At 43.6% G+C, this 20,087-nt stretch overlaps 1 protein-coding gene across 1 annotated transcript in view; it reads right to left on the bottom strand.

Annotated features, from left to right (window-relative positions):
• Positions 1–4,277: 4,277 nt before the first annotated feature.
• The window catches only part of GREM2 (gremlin 2, DAN family BMP antagonist), a 34,710-nt gene continuing 18,900 nt past the window's right edge, over positions 4,278–20,087 (bottom strand). Inside the window, exons 2-3 of the mRNA XM_028724108.2 lie at positions 8,698–8,773; positions 4,278–6,782 (exon numbers count right to left, since the gene is read on the bottom strand). Of these exons, the coding sequence (XP_028579941.1) occupies positions 6,269–6,782; positions 8,698–8,732 (549 nt within the window). The 5' untranslated portion in view covers positions 8,733–8,773 and the 3' untranslated portion in view covers positions 4,278–6,268. The remainder of the gene's footprint in view (positions 6,783–8,697; positions 8,774–20,087) is intronic.

The raw sequence follows: 20,087 nt of genomic DNA, 5'->3' as shown, positions 1-20,087 counted from the left end.
TGAATTAAGCATTCATTCCCTCACAGACTCCCAGTCTGGTTTATGTCAACTACCGAAAAGCATTTCTGATCCTTGATTCAGTAGTTCTTTCTATTAAAATTCTCTGCTGCAAGTGTTTTGAGTATAAACTGAAAGGATGGGGAAACCAAAGGCGTATGTGGCCCTCCAGGTGGTGTTGGACTCCATCTCCCATCAGCCCCAGCCAACATGGCCTATGATCAGGTGTTATTGGAGTGCTGGTCCACCAACATTTGGATATCCACAGGTTACCTGATCAAAAAGAAGAGTTTGAATTTGAGCAGCTTGTAAAGACTTCTTCTGGGTGTATTACTTTGACATCCCTTCTTTGCAAAAGATTTTTGACAGGATAGTCCTGGTAAAATCATCGTGTCTGATAGAAGCAAGATATGTCGGTTACAAAATAATTATATCTCATGCTCTCCCTACCTTAATATTTTCCTTATATGCTCATAATCATAGGCAGTTGTTTATATACCACTTTTTCCACAGACTTGTACTCAGGTTTGGGGAGAAATGTTTCACTTTTTGGTACTTCCGTCTGCAGTGCTTGGTTTGAATCCTCAAAGCATGCTGAACCACTTCCAATGTCCTCTCTTCAAGTTCAGGACACTTTAGAGAGTGCCTTATTTGGTGCAGATGAGTCCCAAACCTGTTGAAGTGCCCATTTCAGCTCAGGATTCATCCAAATCCAATGTACACCTCTGTGTTCTACTACACAAGAGTTGAAAGTCTCTCTCTCTCTTAACTGGAATACCTAGGAATGTGACTTTTTCTTAAGAACATAAATTGCCTTGTTGAATTAGAACAACACATATTGTCTGAGCTCATTGGAGTTGCCATTCAGAACATATGGAGAGAAAGGTGAATTAACTATTTTTATTTAACCTAATTTGTATACCACGCTGTGGGTTAAACCACAGAGCCTAGGACTTGCCAATCAGAAGGTCAGCGGTTCGAATCCCTGCAATGGGGTGAGCCCCATTGTTCGGTCCCTGCTCCTGCCAACCTAGCAGTTCGAAAGCACATCAAAGTGCAAGTAGATAAATAGGTACCGCTCCAGTGGGAAGGTAAACGGCATTTCCGTGCACTGCTCTGGTTCACCAGAAGCGGCTTAGTCATGCTGGCCACATGACCCGGAAGCTCTACGCCGGATCCCTCAGCCAATAAAGCGAGATGAGCGCCGCAACCCCAGAGTCGGCCACGACTGGACCTAATGGGCAGGGGTCCCTTTACCTTTACCTTAAAATATAAAGACCTCTAGGCAGTTTTAAGACCATTGTCGATGTATTCGGCCATCCTGTTTCCAATAACAGCCAGCTGCTGAGCCTGGACATTCATAAGCAGGATACCAAAATGGTCTCTCCACCCCATCCCACCACCCTCCAAAAAAATTCTCCCGGCACCTGGCATTCAGAGGAATCTCTCATTTTTATTTTTATTTCATGCCCCTACCTTTTTACCATAGCAGCTTACCAGTCAAGGGATCTTACATGAAAACAGGATTAAGATGGTGGTATCACAAAGCAAGGGACGCAGGTGGCGCTGTGGGTAAAAGCCTCAGCGCCTAGGACTTGCCGATCGAAAGGTCGGCGGTTCGAATCCCCGCGGCGGGGTGCGCTCCCGTCGTTCGGTCCCAGCGCCTGCCAACCTAGCAGTTCGAAAGCACCCCCGGGTGCAAGTAGATAAATAGGGACCGCTTACTAGCGGGAAGGTAAACGGCGTTCCGTGTGCGGCTCTGGCTCGCCAGAGCAGCGATGTCACGCTGGCCACGTGACCCGGAAGTGTCTCCGGACAGCGCTGGCCCCCGGCCTCTTGAGTGAGATGGGTGCACAACCCTAGAGTCTGGCAAGACTGGCCCGTACGGGCAGGGGTACCTTTACCTTTACCTTATCACAAAGCAAGGGGTGTGTATTAGCCCTTCTTCTCCCTTCCACAATATGTGGCCATTAGGGCAGGAGGTATTATACTAAGGAACAGCAATTCAATATCTGTCTGCAGCATATTGTGTCAAGAAAGAAAAATAAAGCATTATTGTAGAGTTCACAAGATCATGTGCGGTAGAGCTCAAGCCATGAGCTCCCATAACTAATTTCTCTCCCTAGACCCATGAACCTTCCTTAGTTATATTTGTGCAAGACTGCCTCTGTGTGAATGTTCAAGTGTGGTTTATGAAAGACACTGCTCATTTCCAGATATAACCGGGATCTGATTGCAGTTCTGTGCTTTTACTCATTCCGCCAAGCAGAATTCTTCTTTTCCAGTACAGTGGAATTCTTCCATTACAGATTTTCGTTAAACCTCACCAAGTTCCGTTTTAGAAAACATCAGCGCAGTCCTATGCATGTTTGATTGGAAGTAAGTTCTTCTGAGGTCAATAGGATTTACTCCCAGGTAGAGGTGCACAACCTAAATATTCTAGGAGTGGGCACCACAGATGCATCATTCTACAGGGGTTTAACATCAATTGGCTTTGTCTCTTGTTCATGCACAGATGCTGTTTTGAACTTGAAGCCCCTTATGCCAGGAGTAAAAATAAACAAATAGAAATTTGCAGTACAAAGACTACAGTCGTATCTTGGAAGTCAAAGGGAATCCATTCCGGCAGCCAATCAGATGCTGTAAAGCCCCTGCAGCCAATCAGATGCTGTAAAAGCCCCATTGGATGTTTGGGTTCCATTGAACGTTTGCAAACCAGAACACTCACTTCTGGGTTTGCGGCATTTGGGAGCCAAAATGTCTGAATACCAAGGTGTTCAGGATCCAAGGTATGACTGTATGTAGTTGGGTGGATGGAGAGAGGAGAGGAAAGCAGCGTATGCTTATGATTCCTCCTTCCTAGGTGAACAGGATTCATATGAATGTGAACTATTCTTCATATGTTACCATTAATATATGAACACCTTTTATTATTCACAAAAATCCTATCTGGACATTCTGTAGGAACACAGAAGGTAACTTAGACAGGTTCCTCCAGCTTGATATTGTAAATCCTGAGTGGTGCTCCAGGGTTTTAGAAAAGAGAAATTCTGAAGTTGGAGAAACTGGGACCTTTGTATGCAAAACAGTGCTCTACCACTGTGCTACATGGTAAAGGGGGAAATGTAGCCACACACACACAAATGTCAAAAGGAAGACGGCCTTCGCACAGACAAGGCTCAAAGCTACCTACTACCAATATTACTGAGTTCCAGATCATGTGGAAGCCTAGATACGTGAGTGCTCTCTAAATGTTTGCATTGTATGCATGGACACAGGAGGTAGGAATACTTGGCCTGGCCCCATTTCCCACTCACATGCTCTCCTTAACCCTGTGTGCAATGCTCAAACATGGCTGAAGCTTGCAGCGAATCCTAGAGTGCTCTCTCCACAATACTGTCAATGTGTGTTGAGAAGTAAACCGGCTATTTTTAATCCATGCCAACTAAGTGTGGTATTAGGCTGGTTGGTTTGAAAATAATTAATTCAGAGAAAATTGTGCAATCTTCCCAATATTTAAAAATATGAATGTCAGACACATGCACATTTAGCCATGCCTCTGGTCATTCAATGAACATCCTCATAACAACCCTGAGGGAGAAGTTAGGCTGAGAGACAGTGATTAGTGGTGATTTTCTCATTCTCTCAGGTCCTTGCCCAATTAATTCCAGTGCAATTCTGGTTTATTTTAACATGATAAATAGTGTTATGAGTTTGCCACACACCCCTAATTCCATGTTAAAATTTAATCAAAGCTAATTAAGCCAGGCTAACTTCCTGTGTTGAGGTGATTGCCTGGGTGATGGACCATTAAATGATCAAGGGGGCTTTGTGAGAGAGCAACAAAAGGGTGGAGCCCCCTCAATCAGCAGATAAAGACAAGGTTTAGAGTAAAGAGAGGAAGGGAAGGAGTTATGTGTGCTAGAAGCCAGATGCAAAAAGGCAGCAGGCTGAAAAGGCAGAGAGAGAAAAGGCTGATTTCTGCTTGAATCCAAAGCTGTGGCTATGGAAGAAACAGGACCCTTTTGGGCTGCTGATGCTGCAAATCCCTCCATCACAGGTTCAGGTTGCGTATATGTGCAAATAAACCATATAGCATAAAGACATCAACGTCTCCACTGTGCTGGGCAAATGCCTGGAACCCCTGGAATCTTGCCCCACTTGGAAACTGGGGTGGTCTACAACAATATTTAAATTAAGTAGACGAGGGAAACTCCCCAACGAAGGTAGCGCTTGAACCCTGTAGAATACGAAATGATGCAAGGATTGTATGAATTCCATATATTCCTAGAGTATCTTTATTTGTTCTATAATTTAACAATAATACACCTATAAAATAATTACATTATAGTTATAACATTTCTTCCATTTTGTTTTCATTTATAAAACAAAAATTTAAATAGTATGAACCATTACAAGGTCAACTCAACTCTTTCATTTAAGCATAAACTAACCAAAGGGCACATGCCCCCTCCTGCAGCATATATCTCTTTTTTATCACAAATTGGTAAGGAGCCCATCCCCCCACAGGATGCTTTCTTTTCACATTTTTCCTCATGTGGTTACTGAACAGTTACTGTTTTCCAGCCCAAGGAACCCGAAATTAGGTTTCATTTCTTCAAGAGGCAGCCATCCTAACCCATAAAAGTGTGCGCATTGTGCTACAGGCACTCTAATCTTCCTCTCCCTTCCACTTTGTCCAAAATGTGCTTTGGTAAACCTTAGAGTAAGTAGTGGAATAATGTTCGACAACGGCAATCTCCAAAGCAAGCCTCAGCCTTCTCTGCTGTGCATTCCCAACTGCAGATCTGCCATTGTGTAACACCAAGGGAGGAAAAAAAATTATATAGGGCCAGCATACCTGCCCAATCCCTCCTACCCGTGCCAATCCCCATAAACCGATTGGTGAGCACTAACAGAGATCAGTCCCCCAAAGCCTCTTAAAACAGCCGGTCTCACATAATAGAGAACTGTGCCACTGAACCCTTGAGTTGGCACCAAACCCACAGCTCGAAGCAAACAATTTTGTTAACCCCTTTAGTGGTCATATCTGAGGGAGCGTAGGAAAATAGTCCTCAAAACATTGGACTCCTTCAGCTGCAACTGCCGTGAATGCAAAGTTCCAAGATACGCAATAGGTCACGGCTTTCGGTGTTGCCCAACCAATTTAGGAATCTCAACGGCCACATTTGGAACATACTAAAACCTAGCATGAGACACTGAATGAAATCAGGATGACTGGGTCACTTCACACAATACATTTTCCCTACATAGATACAATTCTGTTTATTGGAAATAACGACTGGTTTAAATTACTCTTTGTGTTCATCTCAGTAACAAAGAAATGCAGCATTTTGCTTTTCTGCTACTGTGTTTCAATAGGTTAAACACAATGTTGTTTTCTTCCCCAAAAGTAGTGATTCAACACAGGTTAGGGTAAGGGAATTGATGGAAGGAAAATATTAAATTAATGCAAAATCTACTGAGAAAATAAGCACTAGCAAAACTCTGTAATTTTCAGGGAATAATCTGGCCCAACAATTAAGGTGTTTTGTTTTAGCCCTTCAAATACTTTGTCATCTCCCAAAATATATGTGGTTATGTCTATATTAACAAGTTTAACAACAATTTGCTATAGCTGCATTACAAGTGAAACATTGTTGTGGAAACGTGAGGCAATCTAGCTGAAAATATGCATAAATCCATTTTCGGTCTCTTTCTCTGTCGGAAAGTGGCAGGTTGATTATCTCCATGGAAGATAAGGCCCATGTGCCTTATCAGTCAGACCAGACAGAACATAGTTGTCCATAACTGTTCTTTACTATATGTATCCATGTCAGCATTACAGCCCAAGAAAAACAGCATTAGGCAGTCAAAAACGAAGTGAAAAGTCCCCAAAATGAGAGGGAGAAGCTATGAAGAATTCACTGGACCTCTCTCTTCATCCAAAAGGATGGATGGAGTGAAGGCCAAAAGGTTTCCCACACAGTGGAAGTGTTAATTTTGGATTTAAACCCCTGGCCACCCAAACGTTCATTTCCACATTTGATGCTGGGCTTCACCTTGAGTGACACAGACCCAGTGGCAAAACATCTGCTTTGGTAAATAGATTATGAACCCTCTGAATAGACCAGCCAAAGCAGCCTTTACTTCCAGGTAGCCAATGGCGCTGCTCCAGAAATGACTCAACCAGGAGGAGGAAAACAACCATCTCGTTTGTCTGTGAAGGAAGAGAGGCCATGGCGACTCTGGCAGGGGCAGCTGCAAGCCCTCACTTTCGCTGCTTGCCTGCGCTGCTCAGGTTCACAGACATGCACCGACATTGCTTGACTTTCTGGATTTTCTTAAGTCGGAAAGGTGGGTCTAGTTCAGGGCATTCTAGCTCCACTGTGAAGGAGGTCACCTTCTGGGGCTTGCAGAAAGCGCAGGACTGAAATGACTCCTCCTCTTTTTTCACGTGGCGAGGGATATAGAAGGAGTTGCACTGCCCGTAGCAGAAGCGGTTGATGATGGTGCGGCTGAGGCAGCCCTCCTCGCTGACTGTCTGCCTCAGGGCCTGCGTTTTGCACCAGTCACTTTTCAGGTACTTCCTCTCTGTGACCACCAGGGCCTCCTGGCTGGAGGCCAGCACCTCTTTGTGCAGATGCTGCCGCCGCTCCGAGTTGTTGCTTCTGCTATCTTTGTACGGGGAGGGGATGGCTCCTGCAGGGCGGTTCTTCCTGGTTTCCGACACTTGAACCAGAGTAGACACAAGAAACAAGGAGAAAGCTAGTTTCCAAATCATCCTGCAATAAAACGAGACAATCAGGATAGATTGAAAGTCCAAAAAAATAAATAAATAGCCAGTGTCTTTTTATGCATAGGAATAAGATTGTCACCCATAAAGTAAAAAAAGGAAAAGGAAAGGCATGCCAAGCTTTGCTTATAAACCACCAGAGCACTTATTCTAAGTGGCCCTAATAGATAGAAGAACAAACACGTACAGCCATAGAAGAAACACAATGTTCCCCACTGTTTGCATACCCTCCAATATTTCCACCCCCAAAATCAGGATGTCAGGAGGGGCACACATTCTGGTCTGGCAATTGGCAGCAGGATCATGCCACAGCACCTTCTGGTCCAGGGCTCTGGTGGACCAGACTCTGGTGGTCTGACTTGTGCCAGACCACCAGGCCCCAAAACGGGACATTCTTTCATCCAAAGAGAAGCCGGGATTGGCTTCTGTGATCTGGGATGTCCCACTTAAAACAGGACACTTGGCGAGTATGCATTTCTCCCCTCTTAGGCTAGTTGCACATGAGGATATTTAGGAGGAGGGGAAAGTACAAGGAAGCACCTGCCCAGATCAAGAAGGGATATTGCTGCCAGGTCCTATAAGCTTGCAGTCCTGGTGCTTCATTTTTAAAGCAACACCTCCCTTCTAAGCTCCAGCCTTCTTGAAGCAGGGAAACAGACAGGTCTGGTCCTCTGCCCTGCTGCACAGCGAGATGCATGCCTGTGTATCTGGGTGTTGGAAGCACAATTCCAGTAGCTGCGCAGGCTCACACAGATCAGCCCTAGAGAGCTTATTTAAACAATAAGCCTTGGATGCTCTGAGGACAGCTCTTATCCATGGGGGAAATCTGTGAAGTTTTATAGAACACTGGGAGTTATAAAACCCCTCAAAGTAATTCACATGAAACATATAACCAGCAACAAGGTTACCTTTTAAATCAGGTGTAGGGGAGCCTCTGGCCCTCCAGCTGTTGTTGAACTACAGCTCCCAGTATGCCATTGGCTATGTTTGGTGGGACTGATGGGAGTTGTAGGTTGATTATGATATTTGGAGGGCCACAGGTTTCCCATGCTGGTTTAAATGTTGCAAGGTATAATAAAAGATTAGAAGTAAAGTTGTGCTGTAAGACATTTAAAAGTATGGCTCTGCCTCTACTTCTATCACCTGGGACAGAGGAAGAAAAGCAATTAGTAGCAGCAACAGGGGGAAGGAGGAGGAGAGGGAGGTGTCTGGATATTTCCTGCATTGCCATAAAGCCACCTAGAGTAAAACGGATTAGTTATAGGCAACACACTAACTACCTAGCCCAATAATGGCATGAAGAAAAGCAGGGCCACAATTCATCAGTCCTCTGCATAGCAACATACTCAGCTCTGAACAGTAAATCGCAAGCTCCGAGGAGGTGCATGGCAGAAAGGTGATTACATAGCAATTGTGTCTGGGTGATTGAAACAAGTCCACCAAGTTCAACTGTTTCAGGGAAGGGCAACCCAAAACCATTCGCTAGCCAATCTGGCCATGAGAACATTTATTTCCAAATTGCCTCTAAGAGAATTTGCTCTAAATTTGCCTTGCGTTTTGTACTGTGATTCTAGAAAAATAGAATCAAGCACTTTTCTTCTTCCTTGGCAGTCTTATGGCTAGTTCAGCACCGAGGGGGTGCTATCTTGAGGGGATGCAGGGTGGCTGTTCGGCTAGGTTTATGGGAAGGGATTGTTTGTGAGAAATGGCATCTTCCTTGAAGATGTGCAGTTAATGTGATTTGCATGATCATGGTGGTGCAATTAAGCAAGTATGGTCCAGCCTTTAAAGATGTGGGAAGATGTGCATATTTTATGCTGATTCTGTGCATGAATGTACAGGTTGGTGCATAAGGGAGAGTGGGAGTTGAAATTGGCATGGAAAAATGGGGGGGGGGCACTTACCTAAGCAGAGAATTGATATCAAAGTCTTGAGCCATTCAGTCTGACCTTCCACAGGTAGGGAATGTGGTCTTACTGCCTGAAAAAGAAAGCAGTAATTATTTTATGCTAGTGAAATGGGTGACTAAAGGTTTGTTTATATTTGTGTATGACATATTCAACTGAGCTGCACTGAGTACCCCTTCTTCCTAAAGATATTTCTTGCTAAATATCACAGATTTCAGAATCACATGGAAATCTATGATGCTCACTTACAAATTAGTGTGTTTGGGATCATGGCCAGAATGGGAAACTATTACGTTAACCAAAAGACTCCAGCCAGTCTTCAGGGAAGTTACAGCTCTCTCTACTTGACCGAATACTAGGTTATCATGGCCAAAACTATGGGATGTTAACTGGATGCTCAGGCCAAATTCCTTTTCAATCAGCTAATTACAGCTTTCTCTGGAGATGCAACTGAATCTCGTATTATTCCTTTCCTTCCTTTGTTGCCAGCCCCAGAAACATACAAACAATGAGTCAGAGCTCATTTGATTATTCCAAAATCACGCTATTGGAAAATGAACGTGCCCCATTACTTTGAATTCTAGGCTTTTTGTGCATGCTGTTTGGGATATAGAACAGCTAGAAAGTAAAATAGTTACTGGCTGGCTAGCATTTGCACTACGTTGTTTCCGGGTTGGTCATGTGAATCCAAAGCCCTCTGTGAACATTCTGGTTGTCAAACAATTCAGAAATAAGGCTTTCATTTCTGCCCCTCAGAAAAAAAAGGCTTCCACAAGAATTCTGGAAAACCTGAAAGAGGAAGGGCCTAGCAAACATCGTGCACCCTTTTCATGAATTATTTGGGAAAGGGAGACATTTCTCTACATAGTGACTCTACTACAGCTACATCTTCTATTGTGTCCCATTCTTTATTTGCAGACTGACACAGAAACGTGTCTCTGCTCCCTCCCACAGTTCTACCCTTAGTAATAATATTTAGTTCCTGAACCTTCTTAAAATGATTGCTTCACTGCACTGTTCCTGCAAGAGATCCCATTGGCTTTCCCCAGCATTGGTGTAGACAGAAGTCTGCTCAGACCACAGCATCCTGTAAAGACAGCCCAATACATTTGGCCTCTGAAGCAGAAAATCTGAGTGGTTCTACAGTGGGGTAAGAATTGTCAGTTTACTATCCCTTGCTTAAAGGCTCCCCCCCAAATCTGCCACCTGAAGTAGTCAACCTCACTCAGCCTAACAGTAGAGCTTGCAATTTCTGGTAGCGCCACAGAAACGGCTATGAGCAGCAGCAATTCCATATTGGTTATAAAAAAAATGGATTTGGGGACCAAACTTGTGCTTTTTATTTCATTCAATAGCCCTTACATTCTAGGTGGAAGCTATTTCTATAAGCTGCTACAATTTAAAGCCTTAATTATGAAACCACAGTCAGGTGAGCCCTATTCCTCTAGAAGCAGAGAAATGGAGATGGAGAAAGCAAGCTTTTACAATCTTCAAAACAAAGGCACAAAATGTTTATAGTGGGAATGAGATTGCTGCTTTTCTCCCTTAGGATAGGAGGGCTTTCATCCTTTTATTATGTTCTTTGTCTAAATAGCCCTTAATGATATGCTCCTACCACAGCAAGGGATATCAATTTTTAAAAACTGTTTAGCTCACGTAAGACTTTGCTAATCTGCACAGTTGGTAACCAGCACTGAAAGGGGATTTCCTTCTGGCACCGAAGTATAGAGAGAGGAGTGCTGAACTGGAGGTTTATTTAAACTTCAAATTAACTCCTTTCTTCTGACAAGACGTGGAGCTGCAAGTAACGATCATTATCAGACACACCTTTCACAGGCAAGACAGTGGACATTTGTCTCACTGGTTTTAAAAGCATAATTTGAGGCTCCTTCATCTCTGACAACAGGTATATTTATCTATTTATTACATTTTCACCTGGCTCTTCCTCCAATAAGTTCTGTGCCCCCCCCACCTCCAATACACCATTTTATCCTTGCAACAATTCTGTGAGGTGGGCTAGATGGGGAGATATGGGTTGGCCCAGGGTCACCCCACTGGTTTCATGGCTGAGTGGCCATTGGACTCTCCTCAGTCCTAATCTGACTGTCTTAACCACTACACCACCACAATGGCTCTTTCTGTTTCAGAGAGTTTGCAGGATAGTTTACAGCTTCCCTGAAAGACAGGTCATAGGCTGTCAGACCCAGATGCAGAAGAGTTTGTGGAGGAAAAGGCTGAACGAAACATAAGCTGCTAGCTTATCCTAAGCCAGACAATTAGTCCATCCAGCCCAGCACTGGCTACTCTGCCTGGTAGCATCTTTAACCAAGGCATTTCCCATCACCTGTTATCTTTTACACACACACACACACACACACACACACACACACACACACACACACACATATCCAATAAGGTATGCTAAGGATTAAAGTTCATATGTGCTCTACTCCTGACCTATCAAATAAGGAGCAGAGTTCTAGCTAAGTATACGCAAGAGGCAATATTGAGGCAAGTCTGTGATAGGGAACAGAGGCTGGCAAAGTAACTTTTTCAGACCAGATAGCAGATAGAGAACTGGATTTTGTCTCATGAGTTATCCTGGCCTGTTAAGATTCACGAGGTTCTTGCACGTGCCTCCTTCAGCCTGAGCTCAGGGACAGCACCCAGCTTGAACTCCTGTCTGACAAACTCAGTGCAATGTGCTTGGTGCATGAATGAATACATAGCCCATAATACAGAAGGAGGCCAATTCTTGAGGTCTAACCACTAGAGAAGGCTGTGTTCCTTCATCACAGGGCGAATAGCCCAGGCCTGGGACATAGAGGTTTATATAATATCTGCAGAGCAGGGTAAAGCCTGGCAGGCAGCAGTTGCAGTTCGGGTGACTTCAGCATTAGTTACTAGATAAGCCATGACTGGCAACCTCTCCTTGCTACACAGCTATTAAGTGTGCAGAATTACACTTCAACGCAGCCTTAGGGTTTCCATCAGCACTGGGCTTTGGCAGGCATAGACTACAGGCCAGCTCTTCCAGTCTTGCTTGCTCTGAAGTCAGGGGCCTTGAAACAGTCACTTCACACACAATGTTCAGCCAACACAATAACATTTTAAATATCGTGATTTGAAGATTAAACAGGGGCCCTCTGTTTTATGAAAGAGCTCTCTGGCTCCATGGAACACCATAGTCTTGTTAAGTCCTTTCCTTTAAAAAATAGAATAGAATCATCCACTGGTTGCAATGGGACTGGGATCCTCCCAGGAATTAAAAGGCTGTTGAAGAATGTTGCCTTGTCGTTTACAATGTCTGTCTCTCAAGTATTGGGTAATATGCAAAAGACTGCCAGGCCTCTGTTCTGTTGAGTATCTTTTGACCTAGCAGAACTCTGGAGCAAATTCATCCGCTCTGTTATCTTCCACACATCATGGGAACACCAACCGTAACTTCCCACCCTAATAAATAAAGGGGTGCTTTGGGAAGCCAGGGTCTGTGGCTGTGGCAACAGCAAAAGGGGTTTCTTCCCAACACTAAAGAAGTACTTGTCTTGCACCCCAACACCCCATAAATTGTGGCCCTCCAGATGTTGTTAGGCTCCAACTCCCATCAGTTCGAGCCAGCATGGACAATTGTCAGATATGATGGCAGTTGTAGTTCAACAATATCTGGAGGGTTGCAGGTTCCCCATCCCTGCAATGCACTCTCCCTCCACACACACCATGTAAGGGGCATAAACTTACCAAGGGTGAAAAAAAGTGTCTGGATTATTTGTTTTTTTGTTTGTGGGCGGAGGTCTTGCTGCTATTAATCACAGACAAGGGAATGTTTTTCTAAACTTCACAAGGCTAGATGAATGCCTCACATTCAGAAAAACATTAAAAGAAAACTCTGAGGCAAAAGTGGTTTCAAAATGGGGGGAGCTGTGAGGTAAAAAGCACTTATTTCAGTAGGTGCCTGTGACACCTCAGTTTAACTACTGAGCTGGCTCAAGATTATTTTTTTCTGACTAAGGTAGAACAACAGATGGCACGTCTGCCCTCACACAAGTCATGGTATACAGTACCTAAGGCTGGACAGGTTATTTTGGCACCTATGGCAAATAATACCATAAACCTTCCTTTTTACCTGGGCTTTTGGCTCTTAATTTGAAAGGTTTACTTTGCTCTGGAGCGTAGGACTCGAACCAATGGCTTCAAGTTACAAGTACAGAGATTCTGACTAAATATTAGGAAAAACTTTCTGACAGTAAGAGCTGTTGGACAGTGGAATGGTCTCTCCTTGGAGGCTTTTAAGCAGAGGTTGGGTGGCCATCTGTCATGGATGCTTCAGCTGAGATTCCTGCATTGCAGGGGTTTGGACTAGATGACCCTTGAGGTCCCTTCCAACTCTGCAATTCTATTATTCTACTTGCAGCTTCTTTTGGTGGGGCAAGATCTACTAGACCAGTCTTTAATTAGTACAGGTATTTTGTTTTATTTTAGTTGATTTATTATTATTATTAATAATAATAATACATACATACATACATACATACAATAGTTGATTGTATTCATTGTAATTGGTTTTAGCATTTCTATTGTGTTTGTAAGTCTCTGTGAGTAAAGCAAGTATTACATTTATAAAGAAATATTTATGGCACTCTTGCTGTAAGGTATGAGGTTCCTGCATAAAGATACCACAACATCACCCAGAGATGGAGAAGCATCATGAGAGTCTGCCCACACAGTGAGTTCTTTGTACCTCCAAGAGAGTGAAGTTTATGGCTTTGGCCCATCCCACTCAGGCATGGATAAAATGCATCCAGCTACTCACTACGCCATCAGAGCCTGGTCCAGAGATAACATTACTGTTGAGCTTTTGCTCTACATTGACTTCTTGCCCGCAAAGCATATGAATTTAAATATTTTATTAGCGATTGAGAGGCCTGTGCTGACCATATCTTGGAATCCTCTTATATTCCCCAGCTATTAAACTTAAGCACTCTGCTTTGTTTCTGTGTGCATGCACGCACTACAGTTTTCAAAATAAGATAAAATAGGGAGGGGAGGGGAGGCAAGGAGGAGCTAGCAGGTGAAAACATTTTGGTAGCTGTACCACAGCTTCTGTGTGATATCTCTGATCTTAGCTACAGCAAGGGCAGCAGATGTTGCCATTTAAATGGAAGACTTTGGGAGATGAATACCCTGGCTGACTTTGATTTAGGGGAGGGATGTCAAATAGTTGTGTGCCACATTCTTCCTGTATTATTATGCTTCTTAGTACCAGGTCTCCATTTGCCATGGATACAGCCATGGCATAGGGCCTTCGTTAGTTTCCATGGAAACCATGCCTTCTAGAGGGGAAAGCGATGCAAACCAAGGACAAAAACACAAATAAACAAGATAAAGAATATGCAGTGATACAGGGTGCTATAAAGTTTTTATTGGCACTTATTTGGAAAGACTGGCCAAGCAAACAGCAATAAAATTTTATACCATAATGAGCACTTTTCTCCAGTTTTAGAGCAGAGGAAAATGAAAAACAACAATCTAAGGAAGGAAAGTCAGACTATTACTGACCACGCTTGTTTGTCACATTAGATTCTATGGCTTTAGAAAATACCGTCACAAATATTGTTCTGTATAGTCAGAAAGATGTGACCCTAAGCAAACCTCTTCTACTCTCAAACATTTCTAAGCAAATGTCTGCTGTACCACACAAAGTCTGCCTGCCAACATGTACAGCCCACTCCTATACCCAGTCAGAAGGAACAAAAACTCAGGTTTATCCACACTAAGAGCAATGAATTATTTTATTTTATTTTTTTAATTAAAGTTCTGTGGAAAGAAGACTCTTGGGGAAGGGGAAATTTTAGGTGAACCCCGTAGTGTTTGGGTGGGAAGATAACAGATCCCCCCTAAAGTGCCTGGAATTAGCTTGTATCATGTACATGAGCTATGGTCAGCAGGCTATCCTAGCCCCTGCAGTTAATATGTGCTTTTGTGACCTAATGGGAAAAGAAGACATCAGTTTGGCAGACGGAGGGAAACAGATGGTAATGAGAGGAGGAAGATGAAGATGAAGAGAACAGGTACTCGTTGTATATGCAGGAGTCTACAAGGTGACTCACATGGATGTGCATATGCAGCGCACATCCATTTTTAAAGGGGGAACCCCGAAGTTGTTGACCTTTTTTTAGGGAACTGATACCATGTTTATCTCTGCTCAGGAAAAGAAAACAGGAAACATATGGAGCCCAGCGCAACAAACCAGTCCGAGGCGTCAGCATCAGCGACTGAGCAAAGCTGGGAACCTTGTGGTGTAAGCAGCGTGCACTGGGCCAATCCCAGGCGTGCAGGAGGGAGGAGCTGGCCAGCCGCCTCAGCACCTCACTGGCTCGCTCACCCCCAAACTCACGGTGCAGAGCCATCTGCAGTAGAAGAGCCTGCCGCGGCGCTCCAACCGACGGGCAGGCTCTTCCCTGGACTCCGACTCTCAGGCCCCAGACTCTTGGCCTGGCACCCCTGAGAGCCCGGCACCCGAGTGCCCCGCACCCCTGGTGCCTATGGTTAAGACGGCCCTGAATGTGCATGATTATGAAGAGGCATGGTTGCCTCACAGAAAATTTCATTTCCCAGAAAATGGAAGAAGCTACAAAAGGGTCATCTCTCTTGGATCTGGTCCTCTCCAACAGGGAGGAACTGATTGATGAAGTGAAAGTACAGGGAAGCTTGGGCGGAAGTGATCATGTCCTCTTGGGTTTCATGATACACAAGCAAGGGAAAGCTAACTAGTCGGATGTGCACTCTGAACTTTAAGAAGACTGATTTCAGAAAGCTTAAGGAACTACTGAGTGAAGTCCCATGGTCAGAAATACTCAAAGAGAAGAGTCCAAGATGGATGGGAGTTTCTTAAAGGTGAAATATTGAAGGCACAAAGCCAGACAATTCCAACAAGAAAGTAAAGAAAGAGGCACCTAAATGTGTGGCTGCATAAGGAGCTTACAAATGGACTGAGATGTAAGAAGGGAACATGTAAGAAATGCAAGGAAGGAGAAATCACAAAGGAACTGTTGCAAGTAGCCAACAGTTGCAGAAAGAAGGTCAGATGGGTGAAAGCTCAGAGTGAGCTCAGGTTTGCAAGAGAGGTTAAACAAACAAGCAAAAAGCCCTACATTGCCAGGGACATGAGTGCTTCAAGAACTGTCTCTTCCCATATGAATATGTCCTCTGTTTGACTACAAAGACCTTTCTCAGTGTCTTCCTCTCTCCTCCCCTCCTCTCTCCCAAAATGCAGTGGGTGTCCATAAGGGAAAGGGCTTTTCTGTTGGGGCACCCAGACTGCGGAATAGCCTGCCTAGAGAGGTATGCTTGGCTTTTTAGGATGTTTAGAGACAGCGAACAGTACTCTTTGAGTGACCTTGTGTACATTGCTGTTCATTCATGAAATAAATGCATGGAAAATCCACCAGACAAGTGTGATCCTTCCGCCTATTTTGGATGGAACGATGGCTCCATCTTGCACATCACTAAATATGAGAAAATGATCTAAAAAGATGGCATGCGTTTTTGCATATTGCTAATTTATATCTATAGAGGCAAAATTATAAATAATTACTATATAGAAATTTCATATGTATCACCATAGTAGATTGTGACCAGGCAGCCAGCATGTCTACTCAGTCTGCTATCTAGGTATTAACTGCTGATGGGTAACTTCAAGGTCCCTGTTCTCCTCTTGTTGGCTCTTTATCTTTAAACAGGACTTGGGCAGGACAGCCCTTCAAACAGAGGACTCCTTCAAAGAGAGGTCCGGCCTCTGCAAAGTAGGGCACAATGCTCACCCACCCTTGACCAGCCATGTGTATATTAATGCAAGTGCTTACCCAGCTCATACAGCTCATACACCACTTCCATGGTGTCAAGTTCAAAAATTTGGTCATCACCTGACATGATCGGTTGAGGAGAATATGCAGTCCTAGCATCATTCATATTGCATCTTACATGAACCTGGTGAGCTATGTGCAATTCTTACTTGTGGCACCTGAACTGCACAAGGTATCATATGCAGATGTCCTCAAGACTGGCCCTGGCCCTGCTAAGGTTCAGCTGGTTATTGCAGGCCCCAAATGTCAAATCTGGGCCACAGTTTTTCTAGTATTGTTCAGCACTGCATTGGTTTATCTGTAACTCTGATTGGAAGGCAAATGTTCACTCAGTAGGCTACAAAGGGCTTTCTGCTGCCTATATTGTATACTACTTCTCTCTTATTTAATACACTGCAGTAGCTGAAAGTATGGCTTAGAATGCGATCCGCATATTTCCTTCAAAGGTTAGGCAACAGCTTTTTTTCTAAAGACAGCCAAAATGTGACAAAAATGTCACCATTTTAAAAGGCATTTTTATTTAAGAAGGTCCAATCGTGAGCCAACCATTTTGTGGAATTGCAATCAAATAATTGTAGAAATTTTAAATTTGTTTTTAGGAGTAACCTTTTGCATTTTATTTCATTGTATATTGTGGTGTTCACTGCTTAGGTAGCTTCTGACAGTGAAGAAGTTTATAAATCTGTGAAACAAATGAACAAAATAGTGAGGAAGCTTTTGAACTCTCCAAAAGTCTTCAGGCTGGGTGCTAAATAAATTGGGGGAGGGGAGACACTGAGGGGGAAGCTTGCTGTTGAAGCCACAAAGCCTGCATTTAGTCACAGTAGCAAGAGTGTAGGATGAGCTAGCAGACTTTATTGGATTAGGATCAACTAGGTGCCATGCTAGGATTGCTGGGGGAATGAAACATACAAGAGCTAATCCCACATTTTTGAAAATATAAAATCCAGCAGTTACTCAGCTCCATCCTAAGACTGTGACTAAATGTAGACTTTGTGGCTTCAAAATCAAGCCAATTGTTTTACTCTTTCTCCTCCTAACCATGGATTCTGGATTATTATTTTTAAGGATGAAAACAGCTTTCTTCTCTCTCTCTCTCTCTCTCTCTGTTTGTGTGTGTGTGTGTGTGTGTTGGAGAATATTTATTTTCTAGTATAGTATGTTCCTGCACCAGCACTGCACAAGTTGGAATGGGAGGAAATGCAGACATCACACAGAATCAGTTTCCTCAAGAGATGCTTATTGATGGTAAAGCTGGTGGCTGGTGCTCTTCTTTTTGCATCCCTCCCTTCTATATATAATTAAATGCAGCATACTAGGGTCCCTTTAAACATCATGACCTCCCCTACGGTCCACTGCAGTCTCTTAACAGCAAGTAATAGTGTTTTCCTGCATAAGCATCTATAAGACATGGTTTGTTTATTTGTCCATTTAATCCAATATTATCTTCAATAATACCCCCCTTTATAGTATACTTACGGTATATTATATGTAAAACAAGTAAAATATGAATTAGTCCTGCATTTGGCACACTTTAGCTGCCCCCCCCCCACTTCCTTCTTGGTGAACCACTATTAAACATTGAGGTCTTTGATAAACCATCGTTTTCTGTTAGTGCAGAAATGGGAACCTATGATTACCAGGTTTGGAACACACCAGAACCAAAACTCAAACCATGGCTTAAGATCCTGGTTTGTTCTGAACCTAGTAACCACAGTTTCCTGGTTTGACATGACAGGAGATTATTGTTAGTTGGTCTTCCTTATTTATCCTTGTGCCATGAAGGGAAAGGGTGGCACAAAGACAGAGTGTCTGGGCAGACTAGTTCAATATATACACAGCTTTTGGAAGGGTGAATTTTTGTCAACCAAGAAAATGAAGGCTTGTCTGAATAGTTCCCAAGTATAATCAGTACAGCTTGCATGTGAAGTTGTTCAACCTGATCTGAAGAAACAAAAGTGAATGCACAGACCACTGCTTTGCCCTTGAGTTGCAATGTGATTCTGCTCCTCTCAATCCCAACAAACTGCCGTACCAGGCAAATTATTTAAGCAACACAGAGCTGACCCTAATCTTCCTTTGGTGCAATGTAAACCCCGGAACAAATGAAGAATTCAGTGACTGTACCATAGAGCAGTAATTACAGCTTATCTATTAGGAGTACGTCTTGGTTACATGGCAAGCCTGTGCTGCAAAAAAATAAATCCTACCTATAGTGATGGATTTAATTTTTGAACAACTCCTGGGAAACCGTATCGGCAGCTCTGAAATAGGGCTGAGCTGGTTTGATTTCTGCTATCACACACGACTGATTTGACAAAGAGGGATAGCCGTTGAGTTTTCTTTGACTCCAGATACTTCAAACAGCCCTGGAAATTTTGTCTCCTTTTCTTCAGCATGTGAACTGAAATTGACCAGTGATGCATACTTATCTACCACCAACTGAGCAGTGCAGATTTCTCATACTGCTGAAGTAGTTCTGGATGGAAACATAAGACAGTTGCTTTATGCCAAGTCAGACCATTCATCCATCAATAGTGTCAACACAGTGACAGTGGCTCGCTAGGATTTCACACAACTTTCCCAACCCTACCTAGAGCTTGAACTGGAGAGCTCTGGTGTGAGACGCAAGTGCTGCGCAGTGGAGCCATCGTCTTTCCTAATCAAAAGAGAGGGACTGGCCCAATTAGAGTTCTTGGCTGATCAGAGTTTGTTACCCTGGCCTCAGTCTGACACTAACCACTACAGCAGGGGTGGGAAGCCTGAGGGCCACATTCCTTCATGGAGAACCTTCTGGAGGCCACAAGCCATTGGGGATGCAAAGGGAGTAGCAAAAGTGACCCCTAAATTTGCACATCCACATAAAGGTCAGTGGTTTCTACATACATTTATACAGTGGTACCTCAGGTTAAGTACTTAATTCGTTCCGGAGGTCTGTTCTTAACCTGAAACTGTTCTTAACCTGAAGCACCACTTTAGCTAATGGGGCCTCCCACTGCCGCCGTGCCGCCGGAGCCCGATTTCTGTTCTTATCCTGAAGCAAAGTTCTTAACCTGAAGCATTATTTCTGGGTTAGCGGAGTCTGTAACCTGAAGCGTATGCAACCCGAGGTACCACTGTATCTACCTGTTATCCAAGCAAGAAACATTATCAGGTTTCAGTGATATTTTCCAACCCAGCAAAGGCACTCAAAGGGGGTATGAAGGAGAGCCAGTGAGGGGTGTGACCTAGCAAAAGTGCCTGGCTTAGGGTGAGTCCTGAGGGCTTGTTGTTGTTGTTTTTGTTAATTGCTTTGCATCTAGAAGGTTCCATGTTCAGTTCCTCATTTCTCTCTGGCTTTGAATTTCCAGCTGCAAAAGACCAGTCCCAGAATCTCTGGAGAAATGCAACCAGTTGGAGGAAATAGTTCGGCCAGATCTGATAAGGCAACTGAATTTAATGAAGACTGTTCTTCATTAAAAACAATAAAACCACGGAGCAGTTTTCACAGTACAAATAAAACCTATAAATCCCATCACATCATTA

This window comes from Podarcis muralis, chromosome 3, assembly GCF_964188315.1.
Source record: "Podarcis muralis chromosome 3, rPodMur119.hap1.1, whole genome shotgun sequence".
NCBI classification, from domain to species: domain Eukaryota; kingdom Metazoa; phylum Chordata; class Lepidosauria; order Squamata; family Lacertidae; genus Podarcis; species Podarcis muralis.
The sequence above is the reverse complement of the archived record's forward strand: the minus strand, read 5'-3'. Positions and strand labels throughout refer to the sequence as shown.